This window comes from Pyricularia pennisetigena (assembly GCF_004337985.1).
Source record: "Pyricularia pennisetigena strain Br36 chromosome Unknown Pyricularia_pennisetigena_Br36_Scf_19, whole genome shotgun sequence".
NCBI classification, from domain to species: Eukaryota; Fungi; Ascomycota; class Sordariomycetes; order Magnaporthales; family Pyriculariaceae; genus Pyricularia; species Pyricularia pennisetigena.
Genome location: NW_021940931.1, coordinates 43307 through 63350, shown reverse-complemented (window position 1 = coordinate 63350; position 20044 = coordinate 43307). Strand labels below are relative to the sequence as shown.

Below are 20044 nucleotides of genomic sequence, written 5' to 3'. Positions count from 1 at the left end.
TAAATGTTGGGCCGACTTGAAAATTGAATCCACCAACCCAGGATTTAAGTGGTCTGCGCCACCAGCTCAGTCTAAATTGTGGCTGAAATGGCACCTTGTGACCAGGTCCGCAGCTTAGCTTGCGTCTCCGTAACAGTGCTTACGTAGGCAGACCCAGGGCCCGATACAGGTTGCCTGTGCAACGAGCCTCGTTCGATCTGCTGCGAATACCCGTCTACCTAATTTTGTTTGCTGCAAACATCCGCCATCAATGACCGATATGGATGAAGAACTCAGGAAGCTCCGTGAACAGCTCGAAGAAGCCAAACGCCGAACCGAAGACGCCGAGAAACGCGTCCGAGAAGAGCAGCGCCGACGCGAAGGGGCGGAAGAGGCCGCCAGGGCATCGCAACCGCTGGCAATTGAACCTTATCTTGACGCATGCCACTCGCTCAGTCTTGCCATCCAAGTTCTGACCGACCGCTCTTTAACCACCCAAGGCGACACGACTGATCCTACCGGCCGTGTTTACCCATCACGAATTTCTAAATGGGACGAATTTGCAGCAAAACAAGAGGAAATATGGAATCTGCTTTCCGATCCTTCCTTCACCTCCCGTCCTACATTTCCATCTCGACACCAGGTGGATTACGTTCGCTCTTTAATAGGCCCGATTAGCAGCGAGCATGGACTACGGCATTTTGAGCGTGACACCGTTGAAAATGCAGTCCAAAAGCTGGTCGATGCAGTGTCCGAGAACGAACTGCTGCGACAGCGCCTCGGCTTGCATGGGACCGTAACGTTCGAAAGCCACACGAACCTCGGCGCGGCGGACGAAAGCCTATCCGAACCTCTCGATCAGATGGCCGTCTCTGGGCCCAGTGTCGCAGGTGCGACACCTGCAACGGCCAAAGTCCGGAAACCGCGTCGCACCGCGAAAAGCAAAGGAAAAGGCAATCGAGCGGACCAGTTCTGCATATACAGGACAACGAACGGAGCGAACATCCCGACAATGGCAATCGAGTACAAAGCGCCGCACAAACTAAGTCAGGACGAGGTGGTCACCGGCCTGGCATCCGCAATTGAGCCGAAGCGAGACGTGATTGGCCAAGATTGCGAAGGCTTCGTGCTCGCGTCAAAGGCGCTTGCCGCCGCCGTGGTCACGCAGCTTTTCTCCTACATGATTGGCAAGGGCATAAAACACGGGTACGTTTGCACAGGACAAACTTTCGTTTTCCTCCATATTCCGGATGATCCCGCGACGGTCCTCTACCATGTCTGCGTCCCGAACTTGGACGTCTTCGACGATGACGAGAACAGACTCCACCGTACAGCCGTCGCGCAANAACCAGTCTTCGTCCACATGGGAAAGACTGGATGGTCTTTCAGATCATCCGCGAACGATATGATTCGGTGGTTTCGGCCCTCTTGAGGCACAATTTGCAAGATTTCTTGCAATGAAGGATTCCCTTTTATGACTTTAGAAGAGATAATGTTTGCCAGCCAAAAGAGCATTGGTTGTGAATACAGAGGCGGCGGGCCGGAGTTTGACGATATCCTTTCTGGCATAATATGCTCTGGTCTAAGCAAAAATGAGCAATTGCACTACGGGTATTTGATGGCGGATCGACTTACTGCCTATCGTTCTTTCCTTTACAGATTGCCCTTCGTACTTTCAACTTAAGCTCAGCCTCTCCGTCTTTCCAGCCAACTAACAAGACGAGATCCTATTTCAAAATCAGCTTTAATCAGATAATATGGGACTAAAAGAGCATTCTACCTTGTATTTTGCTCCACATAACTCTGCTACCCTAGCAGAACTGAAGCAATGTGTGTTCAATAGATTGGCGTCGTCTACCCGATACCCCTCATGTACGTAGTCATGGAAGTCTTCGACCCATAGAAATTGATGCAATTTTACAAAGTTCTCTATCGTGAGGAACGTTTGTTCTTTGCGTAGGCTCTTTAGACCAAGCTCGTCTGCTAGTTCACCTTGAATATACTGCTTACAAACATTAGGATTTTATTTATATTAGCAAATCTTTTTTTGATGTTTTGAAAAAGGAACGAAACACTTGATAAAGAATCAAAGAAGTACTTACATATGCCATTGAGTGTTTTATTTCTGGTGGTATGCTTGCTTCATGGTATCGTTCCCACGCATTGCAAAAATGGCGCGTAAGGCATCTTAGACTATCCACTGTCGGTCGCCCATGAACTTTGTCAAGTTTACCTTTTTTCCCCAAGGCCAATGCTTTGACGAAATGCTTCATAACTCGCATGTCTCGGGGGTCCGAAGGTCCTTGTGACTTTACATAACTAAAAAAAGATTTATTCAGTTTTAGGCACTTTAATATAAATCAAAAGGCTTTCTTACCAGAACCATGTTGTAAGCGCGTCGTCATAACATTTCTTGGTCTTTTCACGAAGTATTCTGCGTGATTGATTGTCACTAATTTGTGAGAGATCAGTTGGAAGCCCGTTTGCTGAAGCACGCTCCATCACGACCTCCCCGTGTGTTTTCTGTCTTTTGGTGCCCATAGTAACAAATTGCTGTGGTTTCAACTCTCAGAAGAAGGTGGATAATTCTGCTGCTGCTTGTGGAAAGCGATATTGAAGGATGTGATGGTAATGATAGGAGTGGTTGGTGAAACGAGAGAGATTTTGGTAGAATTACCAGGAAGATTGGAGGGTTGAGGTACGAGGGCTCGCAATGTTTGAGAATCTCGTGTTGAAGCCATTGATAAAAAAAGAGAATTTGACAGATATGAGGAGGTAAGTGAGCGGTTATATACAGCTTGCAGGCCAGGGGAAATTACACCTGGCTGCCTTGTGGGTCGATATTGTAAAGAAAACCTCCCTTGAAATCTTCTGGGTCCATGTTTGCCAAGGATAATGGGCACTTGGCTATGTGTGTGATCGTGAATTTCACGCCATAGGAATGAGGACTGTGCCGCTTCTAAATATTTTTGTTGTTTCTACATAGCAAAATATCGGGCACTTCCAACAGTCCAGTACATGTCCGTCAAAGAACATAACAGAATCGAGAATATGATACAGCACCGATCAATTACACCTGGATCTTTTCTTCTGTATTGTGGGTGGTGACCGGAAGTGGCCTATTTTACTAATCTCATCCTGCCTCGGATCGGGCTTGGATATCGGTTAAAACTGCCTCGGCTTGGTATGGCACATCCGTCTCGGTCTTTAGGTGAGTTTGCGTGAGGAAGTTTGTTGCAACCAGGCAATGTATGAAGCGCCTCAAAATCGATTTTAACCATACGCAGCATTTTGCTGGCTACTTTTTGCGTTACTTTCTGTCAAAATGTTGGATTTTTCAACCAAGAATTTATTTTCAACCAAAAGAATGTCCGAAAAAGTCTTTTCAAAAACAAGAAAAATGTTAGTAGATCGGAAATAAAACATCTTGATTCTGGACTTATTTGGGAACATTCTACCATTTTCAAGGACCATTGTTGATCGACATTTTTTGGAAGACTAGTTTTGGGACACAATGGAGACAGATTTTCGTCCTAGTTTTGGAGGGTCAAAATTAGGGACCAACGTACTGCTCAATTGCAGGAGCTGCTAGATTACCGAAAAAGGAATGTTGACTGAACCACAACTGAGTGAGGGTGAACAACACCTGAGCAGCGACTGAACACACTGAACAACGCCTGAGCAGCAACTGAACACACTGAACAACGCCTGAGCAGCCTGAACAGCGACTGAGCAGCGACTGAACACACTGAACAACGCCTGAGCAGCCTGAACAGCGACTGACCAGCCCCTGAACAAGGTGAGCCACAACTGAGTGAGGATGAACATAGCCTGAGCGCGGGTGAATTTTGCCTGAACAGCCTGAACAAAAGCGGGGCGAATCACGTGGTAGATGTCAGGGATGCAATGGTCCAGATTCGGCGCAGATAACAGCAATTATAAAGGCACGATCCGAAGCTTTGGATTAAATGACCAACATTTCCTACCTGCCTATTCCGGTAAGTTGCGGCGCGGGCGAGAAATTTATCCGTCTGTGTGTGTGACGAGGGAGACTTGCCAAAGACATCCTTGGCTTCAGGCCGCTGAATCTCTGCCGAGGTTTTGCCGCTAATCAATCAGCGAGCATTTTTGCAAAGCTGCTTGGCGGGGGGCCCTGATCGATAGGCAAGCTGCAGGAAAAAAAGAGAGAAAAAAAAAGTTTTTGATAGTAATAAGCAACAGAACCCGCACGCACGCAATGGTAACAACCCGGCAAATGGCTGCTTTTACCCAATAGCATGCCCCGAACTGGATGTCGAAGTCCATTACTCTAGTATGCAGACGTGCCTCTTGCTTCATCTTTCTGGGTCGCTGAAAAAATGCTGTAGAGGTTACTGCAGCATAGGTTTTCGAGTTCGGGTGGAGGGTTCAAACGCTGGACTTGTACCGTAACACACAGTTTTACTAATTGCCTTCTTGTGACAGGGAATTAGGCATTGGGCTTTTTCGGAGAGTTGATCAACCAGAACAGCAGGGGGGCAGTTGCGAGCAGTGTCGTGCCACAGGTGCTGCGTTGGTAATATAAATACCAGCCCTTTTCTCCCGACCCTGCTCCAATCTTCCATCTGTTTTACCTTTTACAACTTCGTTCCCAACGGTTGGTATAGACACTTGAAGAAAGCCTATGGAACATATAACAGTTCGCCTTCCCCCATTCTACGCGCTCTGCGCAAGGGAAGATGGCGAACAGGCTCGTCAACTACGGGCCGAAGAAAGCACTGGGCAAGTCGAGCGAATGCGACAACAGTTCCAAAGACAATTAGACGATCGAACAGCACTCCTCTGCCACCATTTGGAGTACAGCCGACGCAGCAATCAACAGTTTACCACTCTCATGTTTCAGCTATACCGGGACCTAGAAGTCAAGCTCGCAGAAGCAAATCGGCAATTGTCTGTTGCAAAGCAAAAGGCGGAAACTTGCACTCAACTCGAACGCGTCCTGCAGGATTTAAACCTGCGGCCTGTCATTGACCTGACTACGGACGATACCGATTTTAGATGTTCTATCTGCTCAACCTTTTTTCGGGATGCCGACTATTTCGTTGTCGTATGCGGATGTGTAAGTTTGTGCATTTTGGGGTAGGCTGAACCACCCGTGAAATACTGTATGAAACCCGCTAACAATTCGCTCTGTAGCCTATTTGTCCCGAGTGCCGCTCACGCTGTCGGAGCGAAATCCCTACGGCAACATGCCTGCTGAAGTGTAAAAACCACCCGGAGACGGATGGTATGACAAGCATCAGAGTTTTTCGCAATGCCGATTGCGGAATTTGTCTGGAGCAAAAAACCCAAATGCTGGTGACAAAATGCGGTACGTGTCAAGTTGCTCTTTCGTATTTAACCCCGGTTGACAGCAAAAAGGACATGTGATGTGTTCCGCGTGTGCAGAAAGGTGGTTCTTGAGCAAGTCAAAATGCCCGCTTTGCCGCCAGCCTTACGAGTGCCTGATTAGGCTACGTGAAGAGCGTTTGGTGGGTAAACTGACTTTGGAGCGGCGGTAGGAGATGGAATTTCGGCCGACTTGCTACTGCGGTCATTTACAAGCTTATTGTGGCGGGCCTAACGTATGCACTGGGCGGATATTACGGTTGGCATTTCCTCTATTTTCAGAGGCCAGCCGGCTGTACGTATGGTCGTCGTAGTTTAAAAAAAAGCTTTACAGTGTTTTATTCTTGAATAGCAAGCAGTAAAATCTAAAGTTGGGTTAATACCAAAAAGAATCTCGAATAGTATGGAAACAGGCGAACAGAGATCAAATTAGAGAAAAGCAGTGGAGTAAAGTTATTAAGACTGCGGTCCTATCATTTAGTACCAGTACAGGCTGAAAGCCTGATCTTCCGTCATAACATATAGAGATGCGCATCGAATTTGAAAAGCTAGTAACCCATGATCATCTTTCCGTCTCTTCAAATCAAGTTTGCCAGGCTCTCTTCAACAAGATGGCTTGCAACGCGCACACAAAGTCCTCAACACCAAGAGGCGATAGAGACTCAGACTCTGCTCTTCCAGAAGAAAGGCTTCTAAAGTATAGTTTCGACGAGTGACCGTAGGTGCCGTTTTCGATTCTTGAGCTACCGTTTGCCGGACCTGGGGCGGCAAAGTTGTCTGCAAAAAGATGATCCAAAGCAACCTGCAAGTCCCGGCCCCAGTCATAAGGAGTGCCGAAGACTAAAACCGCGGCAATAGGCTCCGATTGCTGGTCGTGGGGCCTTGGTAGGCCATCAACATCGTGCACACTGACTGTCATCTCAGGTAAAGGGCTGACGTTTGGGGACTTTTTGAGTGAGTCGGACGATAGGAGGACCTTTTTGAAACCAAGCTCCTGGGCCTCTTCCCTGATCAGGGTTTCGCAGCCCAATGCTAACACCCACTGATCGTGGTACTGAGGGACGAGCACTTTGAAATCCGCAACCGCCTCGAATGGAGCGCACTGAGGTGCCAAACGGTCGAACCCAGTGGGGGCATTACTGTAAGGCAATACGGTAAAGCTCGACTCGCCGGTCATGGTCGCCATCGGTGGAGACCAGGCAGGAACGGGTGGATGTCCGTAAAGGGATTGCGAAAAAGTGTCCCATTGCACAGATGGTGAAAATGCGCCGCCTAATCCATCCATGAGGGAAGTAGGAGTAGCCGGGCGTAGCCACAATGCCTCTTCGCCCATATCGGCTTCGAGGCTTCCCATCAGATAAAATCCCGGTATGGTGTTTGCTGAGACACCTGAACAGCTTGCCAGGGCCATTTCTTGCGTATCGTTAAGCATAGATTCCAGAGGCACAAGGCCGGGATAAGTGCTTGGTTTGTTCGCCGAATCCCGATATGCTTCCGCGACTTGCTCAATGGAATTGCCGCATAACGTTGGGCTCCACATCTCCGACCCCCCTAAAGTCCGGCCCCTAAAAATATCTACTCAGCCACGTCAACCCTTTGTTTTATTTTATAAATATCTAGACGAATTTTTCACTTTAGAACTTGCATTTTGAAGATTCTTGCTCCAAACTTTCCAATGAAACAGTACACTGAAAATCAGCTTCTTGCTGCCATTTCTGACATAAGAAATGGCAAATCAGTTCACAAAACCTCGCAAAAATGGGGTATTCCTCGGAGTACCCTTCACGATCGTTTAAAGGGGGCCCAGTCAATTCAACAAGCGAAAAGATTTTGTCAAAGGCTTTCACAGGAGCAGGAGACCTATTTGGCAGATTGGGTACTTGCGCAGGCCGCGTTAGGCCTTCCGCCAACGCATCAAGAACTACGCTATTTTGCGGAACGAATTCTTCAGGCCGCCGGAGAAAGAAAAAGCCTTGGGAAACATTGGGTTAGCCGTTTTATAGCCCGATATCCAATTTTGAAAACCCAAAGGCCCCGGCGAATAGAAAATGCCCGGGTTAATGGGGCTACAACCGAGGTAATTAAATCTTGGTGGTCCTATTTGAAAAATCCCGTTATCGATACTATAAAACCGGCCAACCGTTGGAATATGGACGAAACAGGTATAATGGAAGGCAAAGGATCTAATGGCCTGGTGTTAGGGCGTAATAAAATCCGGCCATTACAGCGAAAAGAGCCTGGAACGCGGGGTTGGACGAGCATAATCGAATGTGTATCAGCTACGGGGGCTGTTATACCTCCCCTCGTTATATTTAAGGGGAAAAACGTACAGCAACAATGGTTTCCAGCTGATTTAAGTCCTTTCGATACCTGGCAATTTCATGCAACAGAAAACGGGTGGACAAATAATGAAACAGGTATCGAATGGTTAAAAAAGGTGTTTATTCCAAATACCCAACCTTTAACTCCTGAAAAGCGTTTATTAGTTCTCGACGGCCACGGATCACACGTCAGCGACGAGTTTATGCTTGTTTGCCTCCAAAATAATATTCAGCTTTTATATTTACCTCCTCATTCGTCGCACGTTCTTCAACCGTTGGATTTATCGGTTTTTGGGCCGTTAAAGGAAGCTTATCGACGTCACCTGGGATTTGTAAACCAGTTTTGCTGTTCAACGGTTGTTGGGAAACGAAACTTTCTACTTTGCTATCGAAAAGCCAGATCAAAAGCATTTATAGCAAAAACCATTCAATCTGGTTGGCGTACGACGGGGTTATGGCCGGTGAACTTGGCAAAACCACTTTTAAACCCGTTTTTATTAGAAAATAGCAACGCCAACGTCGAAAAAGGTAGAAATAACGGCTTCCAAAGGGATAAAACACCGGAAAGCCCAAACCAAAAAATTAACGACCAATCTTTACTTATTTGGAAAACCCCTAAAACGACCCGAGATATTCGACTTCAACTACAGGAAATTTCCCGGTCCGAAAAAAGTAACGCCACTTCACGGCTTTTGTTTGCAAAAGTCCAAAAAAGCTTCGAAACCAAGGATATCTTATTGGCTGAAGCTCAGCAAAAAATCAGTTTGTTAAAAGCAAAATTGGAGGCGGTACGGCCGGTCAAAAGGAAAAGGGTAATTCCGGATCCCAACGAGCTTTTGGTCAGCAAAAAAAACGTTTATGAAGCACAGGAAAATAATAGGGACTGTTTAGAGGATTTGAACGATGGAGAAGAGGTTAGCGAACCGGGAGAGCCTGACAATGATTGTATTATTGTGCGTTGATAGGTTTACATTTAAATCGGTTTATAAAAGGGGTATTTCGTCGTTACATTTTTCAAGGGGGCCGGACTTTAGGGGGGTCGGAGATGTGGAGCCCAACGTTAGACCCACATTGCACCGCACCTAGCTCGGATCTTTGGATCGATCGAAGTATATAAAGCAATGAATGGCACTCGGCCATATACATGATCAAATCGAACAACAAACCTTCTTATATCAGTCTGCAACAACTTTGGGTTTTTAAACTACAGCTCTTGTGCGCACACCATGTCAGAGAATGAGACCAACGTCGCCGCCCTCCTGCCAGGTCTCGGGCAGGACCTCATTCTACAAGAGCGTCCCATATCATCCCCTGGCCCAGGACAGGTCCTGATTCGCAACCACAGCGTCGCAGTCAATCCCGTCGATTGGAAGCAGCAAGCTATGGGATTCATGGTGGATTCCTACCCTAAAGTCCTCGGCTCTGGTAATTGACTCAATGCTTTGGACGTTTTAGCACAACGGCGCGCTGACCTATATATTCTAAAGATATCGCTGGCGTTATCGTCGAGGCGGGCCCTTCCGTGGATAGTTTCAAACCGGGAGACCGTGTGTTGGCCGCCGCACCCGGCCAAACCATTCAAAACAACGATCAAGCAGCTTTCCAGACCTTCACAGTCGTACCGGTCGCGTTCGTTACCAAGATTCCGGATTCGCTGAGCTTCAACGAGGCCGCGACATTACCTGTAGCTACCAACACCGCGTCAATCTCATTTTTTGATAACTTGGACCTGCCTTTTCCTTCCGACGTTTCGGCCGTCGAGGAACAAAAGCTCGGATCCTCTATTCCGGGAGACATCCTTTTGGTTTGGAGCGCCGGCGGTTCAGTCGGCCGCGCGGTGGTGCAGCTCGCCCGTGTTCTGGGCAGAGAGGTGTACGCGACGGCAAGCCCCCGGCACCATGAACAGATAAAAAAGCTAGGGGCCAGCCTCGTTTTCGATTACCGTTCGCCGACTGTGGTCGAGGATATAAAGGCCGCTGCGAGCGCTGCGGGCAAACGAATATTGGTCGGTATTGACAACAACACCAGCGCCGACAGCCTTGCCGGCGTATTTGGAGTCCTATCGGACGGGGACGAGAGCGTGAGGAAGAAGCTCCTGACCATGGTACCTGTGGAATGGGTCAAGGACGTCGTCGTACCCAAGGATCTTGACGTAAGCTGGGTGTCTGGCGGGAGCAAAACCAAGGAGGTTCAGACGTGGGTTCACACCGTAGGGATGCCCTCCTGGCTGGAGAGAGGCAAGATCGCCCCCGGACCGTATCGTGTCGTGCCTGGCGGGCTTGGCGGTCTCCAAGCTGCGATGAATGAGCTGAAGTCGGGTGTTGTTAGTGGTGAGAAGCTGGTTGTGGAGGTTTAGGTGGTGTAGTTGTTATGCTGGTCAGAATAGGTGATGGGCTATTTGCTCTTGACAATGAATTCCCCCGGTTTGAATTCTCCCGCTGCTTGATTACATACAAAGCAGAATCCAACGAATTTGACTTCCATTTCGATACTACGGTCTAATTGCTGCTCATTTTCTTATCCCCGACAACCAGTCTTTCTTCACCATGTGTTCTTTTCCAAAGGCGGGGCTACCAAACGTTTGTGATCAAAAGCGGCACGCATATTTGATACTGTCAAGACATTGTCTATATAAAATGGGGAAATGCAAGGCATATACGTCCCCCGAACCTTAACCAACAAATCAACCTGACATGATTGATTTCGTCATAGAATAATCTCGGTTTCTGGCGGTGTAATTACCATTCAGACAACATCTGGGTCCTGGTTTCGTCATAAATACCGTGGCAAGACCTATGTGCCGTCCTCTCAGTCGTACCCTGCAGCGACCAACGAAATTGCCTCAGTACCAGTCGAACCGAGAAGCTCCTGCGTTGCTTGGCCTTAAGCCTCAATCGAGCGACGCAGAACCTGGAACTCGGCGGGCACCGCGTTGGCACCGGCACCGGTGTCGGAAATAGCCTCCTTGAAATAGAAAATCAAAGTCAGCCGTCAAGTCTAGGCATTATTTCCATTTTTACAATTACAATTTGGATAGTCTTCGTCGGCAACTATTGTTTCCCGGGGGCTGATTTCACTGACACGCGTCTCTCTCTTTTATCCGCCTTTTCCGTCTCTTGGCTTTGAACACTCTCATCGTCTCGGTTAGCATAAGCCCAAGGCGGATTGCTCACGGTGGGGACTTGTGAGCACTTTTCTCTAGCAAAAGACAATGAAACAAGATGCTCTATCAGACGGGCTCAGCTCGTGCATGGTCCTCCCTTGCGACATCCCAATTATTCAGGGATTTTTTTTTCAACTCTGCACGTGCCAAGTCGGAGATAGAGATACGCGCGCACAACTAACGTTGAACACGGTGGTGTTTATATCCCACGCGCCGAATGCATAACTACTTTTTGATCACAAAGTTTTGAAATATATCTTGCGTCCTGAATTAAGAAGCTTATGTAAATGAAGCTGCAAGTATAAGCTCACCTGGTACGTCGTCCAATCGCGACTTTAGCGTCATCAACTTTGGGACGCTGCTCGAAATTTCGGAAGTCTCAACGTCGTCTTGGCTTCCCCGCAATATATACATTTTGGATGGGAGATCACCGACCATCGTAAAACGTGGGGCTCGTTAACGTAAGCCAGTGAGATTTCGGCTTCAAGAGTCGGCCGGAAGTCTCACCAAATCAGTAGGTGTCAGACCATGTGAACATGATGCCCCTGGAGACTCACATCTATCCATCTGGGATCGGAATTTCTGCACTTGAGTGGGGAGAGTTGACTTCTTGGGATGCAAGAGATGACATGTTTTTCGTTGCGTTGATCAGCAAAGTATTTACATTTGCCAACGAGTCCGCATAAAAGCAGTGTTACATTTCTTTCCAGGTAAACATGCACCGATCCAAGACCCCGCCTGTCGGACTGTTACTCGGATCAAGTTGCGCGGTGCTGCGCATGCATATAGCATATAGATAGTAGTAACGTTGGGCTCCACATCTCCGACCCCCCTAAAGTCCGGCCCCTAAAAATATCTACTCAGCCACGTCAACCCTTTGTTTTATTTTATAAATACTTAGACGAATTTTTCACTTTAGAACTTGATTTTTGAAGATTCTTGCTCCAAACTTTCCAATGAAACAGTACATTGAAAATCAGCTTCTTGCTGCCATTTCTGACATAAGAAATGGCAAATCAGTTCACAAAACCTCGCAAAAATGGGGTATTCCTCGGAGTACCCTTCACGATCGTTTAAAGGGGGCCCAGTCAATTCAACAAGCGAAAAGATTTTGTCAAAGGCTTTCACAGGAGCAGGAGACCTATTTGGCAAATTGGGTATTTGCGCAGGCCGCGTTAGGCCTTCCGCCAACGTATCAAAAACTACGCTATTTTGCGGAACGAATTCTTCAGGCCGCCGGAGAAAGAAAAAGCCTTGGGAAACATTGGGTTAGCCGTTTTATAGCCCGATATCCAATTTTGAAAACCCAAAGGCCCCGGCGAATAGAAAATGCCCGGGTTAATGGGGCTACAACCGAGGTAATTAAATCTTGGTGGTCCTATTTGAAAAATCCCGTTATCGATACTATAAAACCGGCCAACCGTTGGAATATGGACGAAACAGGTATAATGGAAGGCAAAGGATCTAATGGCCTGGTGTTAGGGCGTAATAAAATCCGGCCATTACAGCGAAAAGAGCCTGGAACGCGGGGTTGGACGAGCATAATCGAATGTGTATCAGCTACGGGGGCTGTTATACCTCCCCTCGTTATATTTAAGGGGAAAAACGTACAGCAACAATGGTTTCCAGCTGATTTAAATCCTTTCGATACCTGGCAATTTCATGCAACCGAAAACGGGTGGACAAATAATGAAACAGGTATCGAATGGTTAAAAAAGGTGTTTATTCCAAATACCCAATCTTTAACTCCTGAAAAGCGTTTATTAGTTTTCGACGGCCACGGATCACACGTCACCGACGAGTTTATGCTTATTTGCCTCCAAAATAATATTCAGCTTTTATATTTACCTCCTCATTCGTCGCATGTTCTTCAACCGTTGGATTTATCGGTTTTTGGGCCGTTAAAGGAGGCCTATCGACGTTAATTGGGATTTGCAAACCAGTTTTGCTGTTCAACGGTTGTTGGGAAACGAAACTTTCTACTTTGCTATCGAAAAGCCAGATCAAAAGCATTTATAGCAAAAACCATTCAATCTGGTTGGCGTACGACGGGGTTATGGCCGGTGAACTTGGCAAAACCACTTTTAAACCCTTTTTTGTTAGAAAATAGCAACGCCAACGTCGAAAAAAGTAAAAATAACGGCTTCCAAAGGGATAAAACACCGGAAAGCCCAACCCAAAAAATTAACGACCAGTTTTTACTTATTTGGAAAACCCCTAAAACGACCCGAGATATTCGACTTCAACTACAGGAAATTTCCCGGTCCGAAAAAAGTAACGCCACTTCACGGCTTTTGTTTGCAAAAGTCCAAAAAAGCTTCGAAACCAAGGATATCTTATTGGCTGAAGCTCAGCAAAAAATCAGTTTGTTAAAAGCAAAATTGGAGGCGGTACGGCCGGTCAAAAGGAAAAGGGTGATTCCGGATCCCAACGAGCTTTTAATCAGCAAAAAAAACGTTTATAAAGCACAGGAAAATAATAGGGACTGTTTCAAGGATTGGAACGATGGAGAAGAGGTTAGCGAACCGGGAGAGCCTGACAATGACTGTATTATTGTGCGTTGATAGTTTTATATTTAAATCGGTTTATAAAAGGGGTATTTCGTCGTTACATTTTTCAAAGGGGCCGGACTTTAGGGGGGTCGGAGATGTGGGGCCCAACGTTAGTAGTAGTATTATTTAACGCCGGGCTCGGCCCGGCTTGTTAGCCGGCCGTTAGCAACCTCCAGAGGGGTATCTCGGCGCGCGTTCTATCTTCTTTATTTACACAGGGGGAAAACAAGGAGGGCAGAGGCGGATCGTGCCTGACCGGGTTCGGGCCCGGTCCTGCTTAGGGGGATAGTTCACTGACGCGACCCCGTGCCTAAGGTGCACGGAGGGTTCGTCTGACGGCTTGTGCCGTGGAGTATGGGTGAAAAGGCAATAAGTCTATTCCTCGTCTGAGTTCGAGTCGCTTACGATCGGTGTCCCTAGGCGTAAAGTGCGTTCGTGACGCGCGGGGCGCTGGCGGGCCGCTCTGGGGCGGGCGCTGAAGTAGTTGGTGGCTATCGAAAACGCCTCAAAGCTTTTCGGTTGCCCGAAGCTTATCTGGAAGAATTTGCGGCGTTGGGCGCGGTTTGGCGGCCCGACCGGCCGGTCGTCATCAGGCCACGGCCAGTTTCTCCACACCGCCCGCGAATAGCGGCAGTGCACCGGGTGCTCAGGGGAGGTCCGCTTCCAGCACCAGGCACACGAGGTGTTTGCATCCTGGTGGTTGAAACGGTCATGGTAGGCTTTGAAATCGCCGTGGCCGGTCCTCATGGCCAAATAATGGCCCAGTAGGGGTCTTGGCAAACGCAGTTCCTCGGGCTCCTTTCTCGGTGTGTATTGGAGTTTCCATTCCCTATATGCGGGGGACCGTTCACAGAGTTCTTTACGCCACCAGTCCTTTTCTGTATTCGAAAGAATGGCTCTGAGGACCGTGCCGGCACCGCTATACGTGGTTTGCTGAGCCCTCGGGTCTGGGTCCGGCGGTCCGGCGGAGCCGGCCTTGGCCAGCTCGTCAGCCCGGTCGTTTCCCGGGATTCCCTGGTGCCCAGGGCACCAGCGGACCCGAACCTCGGTGCCTTGTTTTCGAAGTAAATCGACAAGGTTATGGAATTCCAAAAAGGCCCATTGGGACGAACGCGGCGCGTCGCCTCTAAGACCCCAAATAACCGAGGTGCTGTCCACACAAATCCAGATCCGGGCGCCTGGCTGGGCCCTGGCTGCCGCCTGTAGCCCTCTTAGGGCGCCAATCGCCTCGGCGTCGAAAACGTGGCTTTCCGGCGTAATAGATGCGGAGCCTGCAGCAAATTCCAGGCCCGCCCTAAAAGCGGCCCATCCGTACCCTATTTGGACGCAGTTATTTTCGTGTTTTTCCGAACCATCCGTATATACCACGATATCGTCAGGTGATACCATGTCCAGCCATTCGATAAAGCGGCGCGCCGCTTCCTCTTTCGGGACTCCTCCGGTGGGGTCAGTGCGAGAATCCGGGGCATTGCGAGGTGCGCGCAACTCTAATCTCCGGATCCGCGGGAGGAGTTGTGCAGCCGTTTGCAGGGTCGTGGCCGGCTGGCCTGGGTTGCGGGCACGAGGTGTTTCACGCAGGCGGCTGACAAGGGGGTGCCCCTTGTCCGCGAGCCTCAGTCGGGCGCCGTATTTCAGGCGGGTGTGGGCCAGCGCGACGCGGGCCGAGGGTAGTCCTGCGTCCCTGAGGACAGTGGACGAGGGGGTGGTTTTATACGCCGGGAGGATTGCCCGTGCCGCTAAGACCAGCGGTTTGTTCAGTGCTTTGAGGAGTCCTCTTTGCTTGTGCGCTGGGTTGTACCATGCCTCGGCTGCGTAGGTGGCCGAGGAACCCACGCATGCCACCGCTGCCTTGCGAAGTGCAGCCGCAGGCGGTCCGTATCTTACTGCCCCAAAGCCTTTGAGGTGGGCAGCGACCGCCATTGCTTTGGCAGCCCTTTCGGCCACGTGGCGGCGCCCGTCCAGCCGCCGGCTGAACCAAAAACCAAGCCAACGCATGCCCGGGTACCGCTCGGCCCCGGAGGCGCTTTGTCCGCGTCGGCCGCCCGGCAGTTGGACCGGGGTAACCGTTCTACCATTAATCCGGATTTCCGGGTTGCGACCGTGTCTTTTCTTAGTGATGTGAATCACCTCTGTCTTTTCCGCTGCGAAATGGATCTTCTCTTCCGCCGCAATTTCGNGTAGTAGTAGTAGTAGTAGTAGTAGTATTATTTAACGCCGGGCTCGGCCCGGCTTGTTAGCCGGCCGTTAGCAACCTCCCGAGGGGTATCTCGGCGCGCGTTCTATCTTCTTTATTTACACAGGGGGAAAACAAGGAGGGCAGAGGCGGATCGTGCCTGACCGGGTTCGGGCCCGGTCCTGCTTAGGGGGATAGTTCACTGACGCGACCCCGTGCCTAAGGTGCACGGAGGGTTCGTCTGACGGCTTGTGCCGTGGAGTATGGGTGAAAAGGCAATAAGTCTATTCCTCGTCTGAGTTCGAGTCGCTTACGATCGGTGTCCCTAGGCGTAAAGTGCGTTCGTGACGCGCGGGGCGCTGGCGGGCCGCTCTGGGGCGGGCGCTGAAGTAGTTGGTGGCTATCGAAAACGCCTCAAAGCTTTTCGGTTGCCCGAAGCTTATCTGGAAGAATTTGCGGCGTTGGGCGCGGTTTGGCGGCCCGACCGGCCGGTCGTCATCAGGCCACGGCCAGTTTCTCCACACCGCCCGCGAATAGCGGCAGTGCACCGGGTGCTCAGGGGAGGTCCGCTTCCAGCACCAGGCACACGAGGTGTTTGCATCCTGGTGGTTGAAACGGTCATGGTAGGCTTTGAAATCGCCGTGGCCGGTCCTCATGGCCAAATAATGGCCCAGTAGGGGTCTTGGCAAACGCAGTTCCTCGGGCTCCTTTCTCGGTGTGTATTGGAGTTTCCATTCCCTATATGCGGGGGACCGTTCACAGAGTTCTTTACGCCACCAGTCCTTTTCTGTATTCGAAAGAATGGCTCTGAGGACCGTGCCGGCACCGCTATACGTGGTTTGCTGAGCCCTCGGGTCTGGGTCCGGCGGTCCGGCGGAGCCGGCCTTGGCCAGCTCGTCAGCCCGGTCGTTTCCCGGGATTCCCTGGTGCCCAGGGCACCAGCGGACCCGAACCTCGGTGCCTTGTTTTCGAAGTAAATCGACAAGGTTATGGAATTCCAAAAAGGCCCATTGGGACGAACGCGGCGCGTCGCCTCTAAGACCCCAAATAACCGAGGTGCTGTCCACACAAATCCAGATCCGGGCGCCTGGCTGGGCCCTGGCTGCCGCCTGTAGCCCTCTTAGGGCGCCAATCGCCTCGGCGTCGAAAACGTGGCTTTCCGGCGTAATAGATGCGGAGCCTGCAGCAAATTCCAGGCCCGCCCTAAAAACGGCCCATCCGTACCCTATTTGGACGCAGTTATTTTCGTGTTTTTCCGAACCATCCGTATATACCACGATATCGTCAGGTGATACCATGTCCAGCCATTCGATAAAGCGGCGCGCCGCTTCCTCTTTTGGGACTCCTCCGGTGGGGTCAGTGCGAGAATCCGGGGCATTGCGAGGTGCGCGCAACTCTAATCTCCGGATCCGCGGGAGGAGTTGTGCAGCCGTTTGCAGGGTCGTGGCCGGCTGGCCTGGGTTGCGGGCACGAGGTGTTTCACGCAGGCGGCTGACAAGGGGGTGCCCCTTGTCCGCGAGCCTCAGTCGGGCGCCGTATTTCAGGCGGGTGTGGGCCAGCGCGACGCGGGCCGAGGGTAGTCCTGCGTCCCTGAGGACAGTGGACGAGGGGGTGGTTTTATACGCCGGGAGGATTGCCCGTGCCGCTAAGACCAGCGGTTTGTTCAGTGCTTTGAGGAGTCCTCTTTGCTTGTGCGCTGGGTTGTACCATGCCTCGGCTGCGTAGGTGGCCGAGGAACCCACGCATGCCACCGCTGCCTTGCGAAGTGCAGCCGCAGGCGGTCCGTATCTTACTGCCCCAAAGCCTTTGAGGTGGGCAGCGACCGCCATTGCTTTGGCAGCCCTTTCGGCCACGTGGCGGCGCCCGTCCAGCCGCCGGCTGAACCAAAAACCAAGCCAACGCATGCCCGGGTACCGCTCGGCCCCGGAGGCGCTTTGTCCGCGTCGGCCGCCCGGCAGTTGGACCGGGGTAACCGTTCTACCATTAATCCGGATTTCCGGGTTGCGACCGTGTCTTTTCTTAGTGATGTGAATCACCTCTGTCTTTTCCGCTGCGAAATGGATCTTCTCTTCCGCCGCAATTTCGTGCATATCCCGGAGTTTATTTTCCAGCCAACGTACGTTCTCCTCCAACGAGCGTGACGATTTCCATGTGAGCACGTCGTCTGCGTATGCCAATCGCCACTCCGCACCGTTTTTAACGAGGTACGCCAAATACAGCATATATAGGATCGGGGAAAGGGGAGACCCTTGCGGGGTGCCGCACCCAAGCCGCCTAAAGCCCGTGGTCGTACCCTCCAGCCGGACTCGGGCCTGGCGGCCGTTTAAGAAGTTAATCACGAACCTGAGGAGCATTTTACTGAACCCGAGGCTCCGCATTTTCCGTATTAATCGCCCATGGAGGAGGGCGTCGAAGGCGCCTTGGACGTCGCATGCGACAAGGGTAACTTCCTCCCCGCGAGCTAAAGCCTGCTCGATATCGTGGGCGAGGGCACAAACCAGATCCGTCGCCGATCGCTTGGGTAGGGCACCGCCGTGGGTGCAGCTAAGGAGCCCGTTGCCGTGTATGGCCCACGCTATCCGGCGTGCAACGAGCCTTTCGAGGCCTTTTCCGATACAGGAGAGGAGGGCTATAGGCCGCCAAGATCGAACGTTGCTCCGGTCTTTTTTCCCCGTTTTCGGTAGCATCGCGACTTCGGCCTTCTTCCAAGGCGCTGGGAAATGCCCGAGTTCCAGGCAACGTTGGTAGAGCCTGCGCACCGGCTCGGCCAACGAAGCCCATCCGGCTTTTAGTAGCCGGACGGTAATTCCGTCGATGCCCGGGGACGTGCTCGTGACCCCAATGCAGGAGCGCTCCGCCTCTTCCGCACTAATCTGGGTGTCCCAAGGGATTTTAGCCTCGTCCGGCGACCAGGCCTCCAAAGGGTCTCCCTGCAGGTCATCCTCCGCCGAAAATCGGCCAAGCACCTCCCGTTGCAGTGCCTCCGCTTTTGCTAAGGGCTCGCTCACTTGCTCGCCGTTAATAACCAGCGGCGGGGACCGGAGGCGTGGTCCGGCTCCCAGCCAGCCCACCATGTTCCACAAATCCTTATCGTCGCGCAATTGGTCAATCCGGTGCCTCCAATACTCCCGCTTCGCGGCCCGCACCCCTTTCGTGTAAGCTTTCTCCTCGGCAGAGGCGTCTGTCCTATTTACAGCGCTCCGTTTAACCCGCTGAAATTCGGTCCAGAGCCGTTGGCAGTTTTCGGTCCACCAAGGAGCCGATCTGCCCCTTTTTCCCGCCGGCGTGCCCACGACCCACGTTACTTGCTCCCATAAAGTTGTAAATTCAGCTACCCACGCGTCCAATGCGTAACCATCGGCCGCGGATCCCGGGTCCGGCATATCTTGCATGCCAAAAGCAAGTAGCTCCGCGAACTTTGGTAGCCGGTCGTCCCTAACCGAGACGTTGACCGCCTCCGGGCGCGGGGCGCCGCGCGTCCGCAGCGTGGTATAAAGAGATTCGTGGTCGGAGCCTGTGTAAAGACTGCTGTCAACCACAGTTACTGTGCTGGGGAGGTTGGAAAAAACCATATCCAATAAACCCCCGTCGCGGTGGGTGGGCACGCCGATATTTCCTGTAAAACGCATGCCCTGGGCTTGCGCCCATGCCGTCAGTTGATCCCCTCCGCGTGCGTCTGTGCGGCCTGGCTGGTATGCAGCAGCCGCTACGTTGAAATCGCCGCCTAGCACCGTGGGTCCATTTGGCACGGTATTGCATACCATTTCCAGCGCGGCGTTAGTACCTGTAGCCCTATATACGTTAATAAACAGTATTCCGTTAATTTCGAGCCAGAGTACGTCCCGCGTATTTTGGCCCTGCGGCAAGCGTCGTTGTACGGCCCTTAGGGCGGCCCCCTTTTTTACGTAGGTGAGCACCCGGGGCCGGAGCCCAGTCATGGCTTCGTAAGTGTTGGCGTGCCATTCGTCCACTGGCGCAAAGACATCATAGCCCGGGTGCGTTTGTGTAGTCGTATTTAGCCCGCACCATGGCTCTTGGACGTTAACCAGGTCCATTTCCCTCTGGTGGCATAACTCCAATAGGCTCAGATGCACACCCATCCTTTTGCCTACGTTGGCCCAAACTACGTCGAGGCGTTCCCGCTGCATGTTGCCGAGCGAATATTTCGTCATATCAATCGATGGGTTGCTTCCAAGTTTGTCACATCAGCGGGGCAAGGTTCGGCAGCCGCTGCGTCCTCCTCCATTTCGGCTGCCCAAACGATTTCGTCGTGCACGCGTTCCTGTTCAGCCTGCAGGAAGTTGCGGATGTCCGCCCCTGCCGCCTCGCATGGCCGCGCTCTTTTATTTGAAGTGCTCGATCGGGAGCTCGAGGTTTGCGAATGCTGCGATGATGTGCTTAGGACCGGGATTGCAGGTGCTGGTTCTCGGCGGGCCGTCTCAGCCCGGTCGTTGATAATCGCGGCACGGTTGGCACGTCCGATTCTGCG

The 20044-nt window shown here is 51.3% G+C and overlaps 1 protein-coding gene across 1 annotated transcript; it reads left to right on the top strand.

Moving 5' to 3' along the window:
* Window positions 1-250: 250 nt before the first annotated feature.
* On the top strand, window positions 251-10023 carry PpBr36_11382 (uncharacterized protein; the record flags this gene model as incomplete). Its single annotated transcript, XM_029898484.1, has 3 exons — window positions 251-1185; window positions 8878-9092; window positions 9155-10023. 3 exons carry the CDS (start codon window positions 251-253, stop codon window positions 10021-10023), a joined length of 2019 nt encoding a protein of 672 aa, XP_029743267.1.
* Between the last annotated feature and the right edge of the window lie 10021 nt (window positions 10024-20044).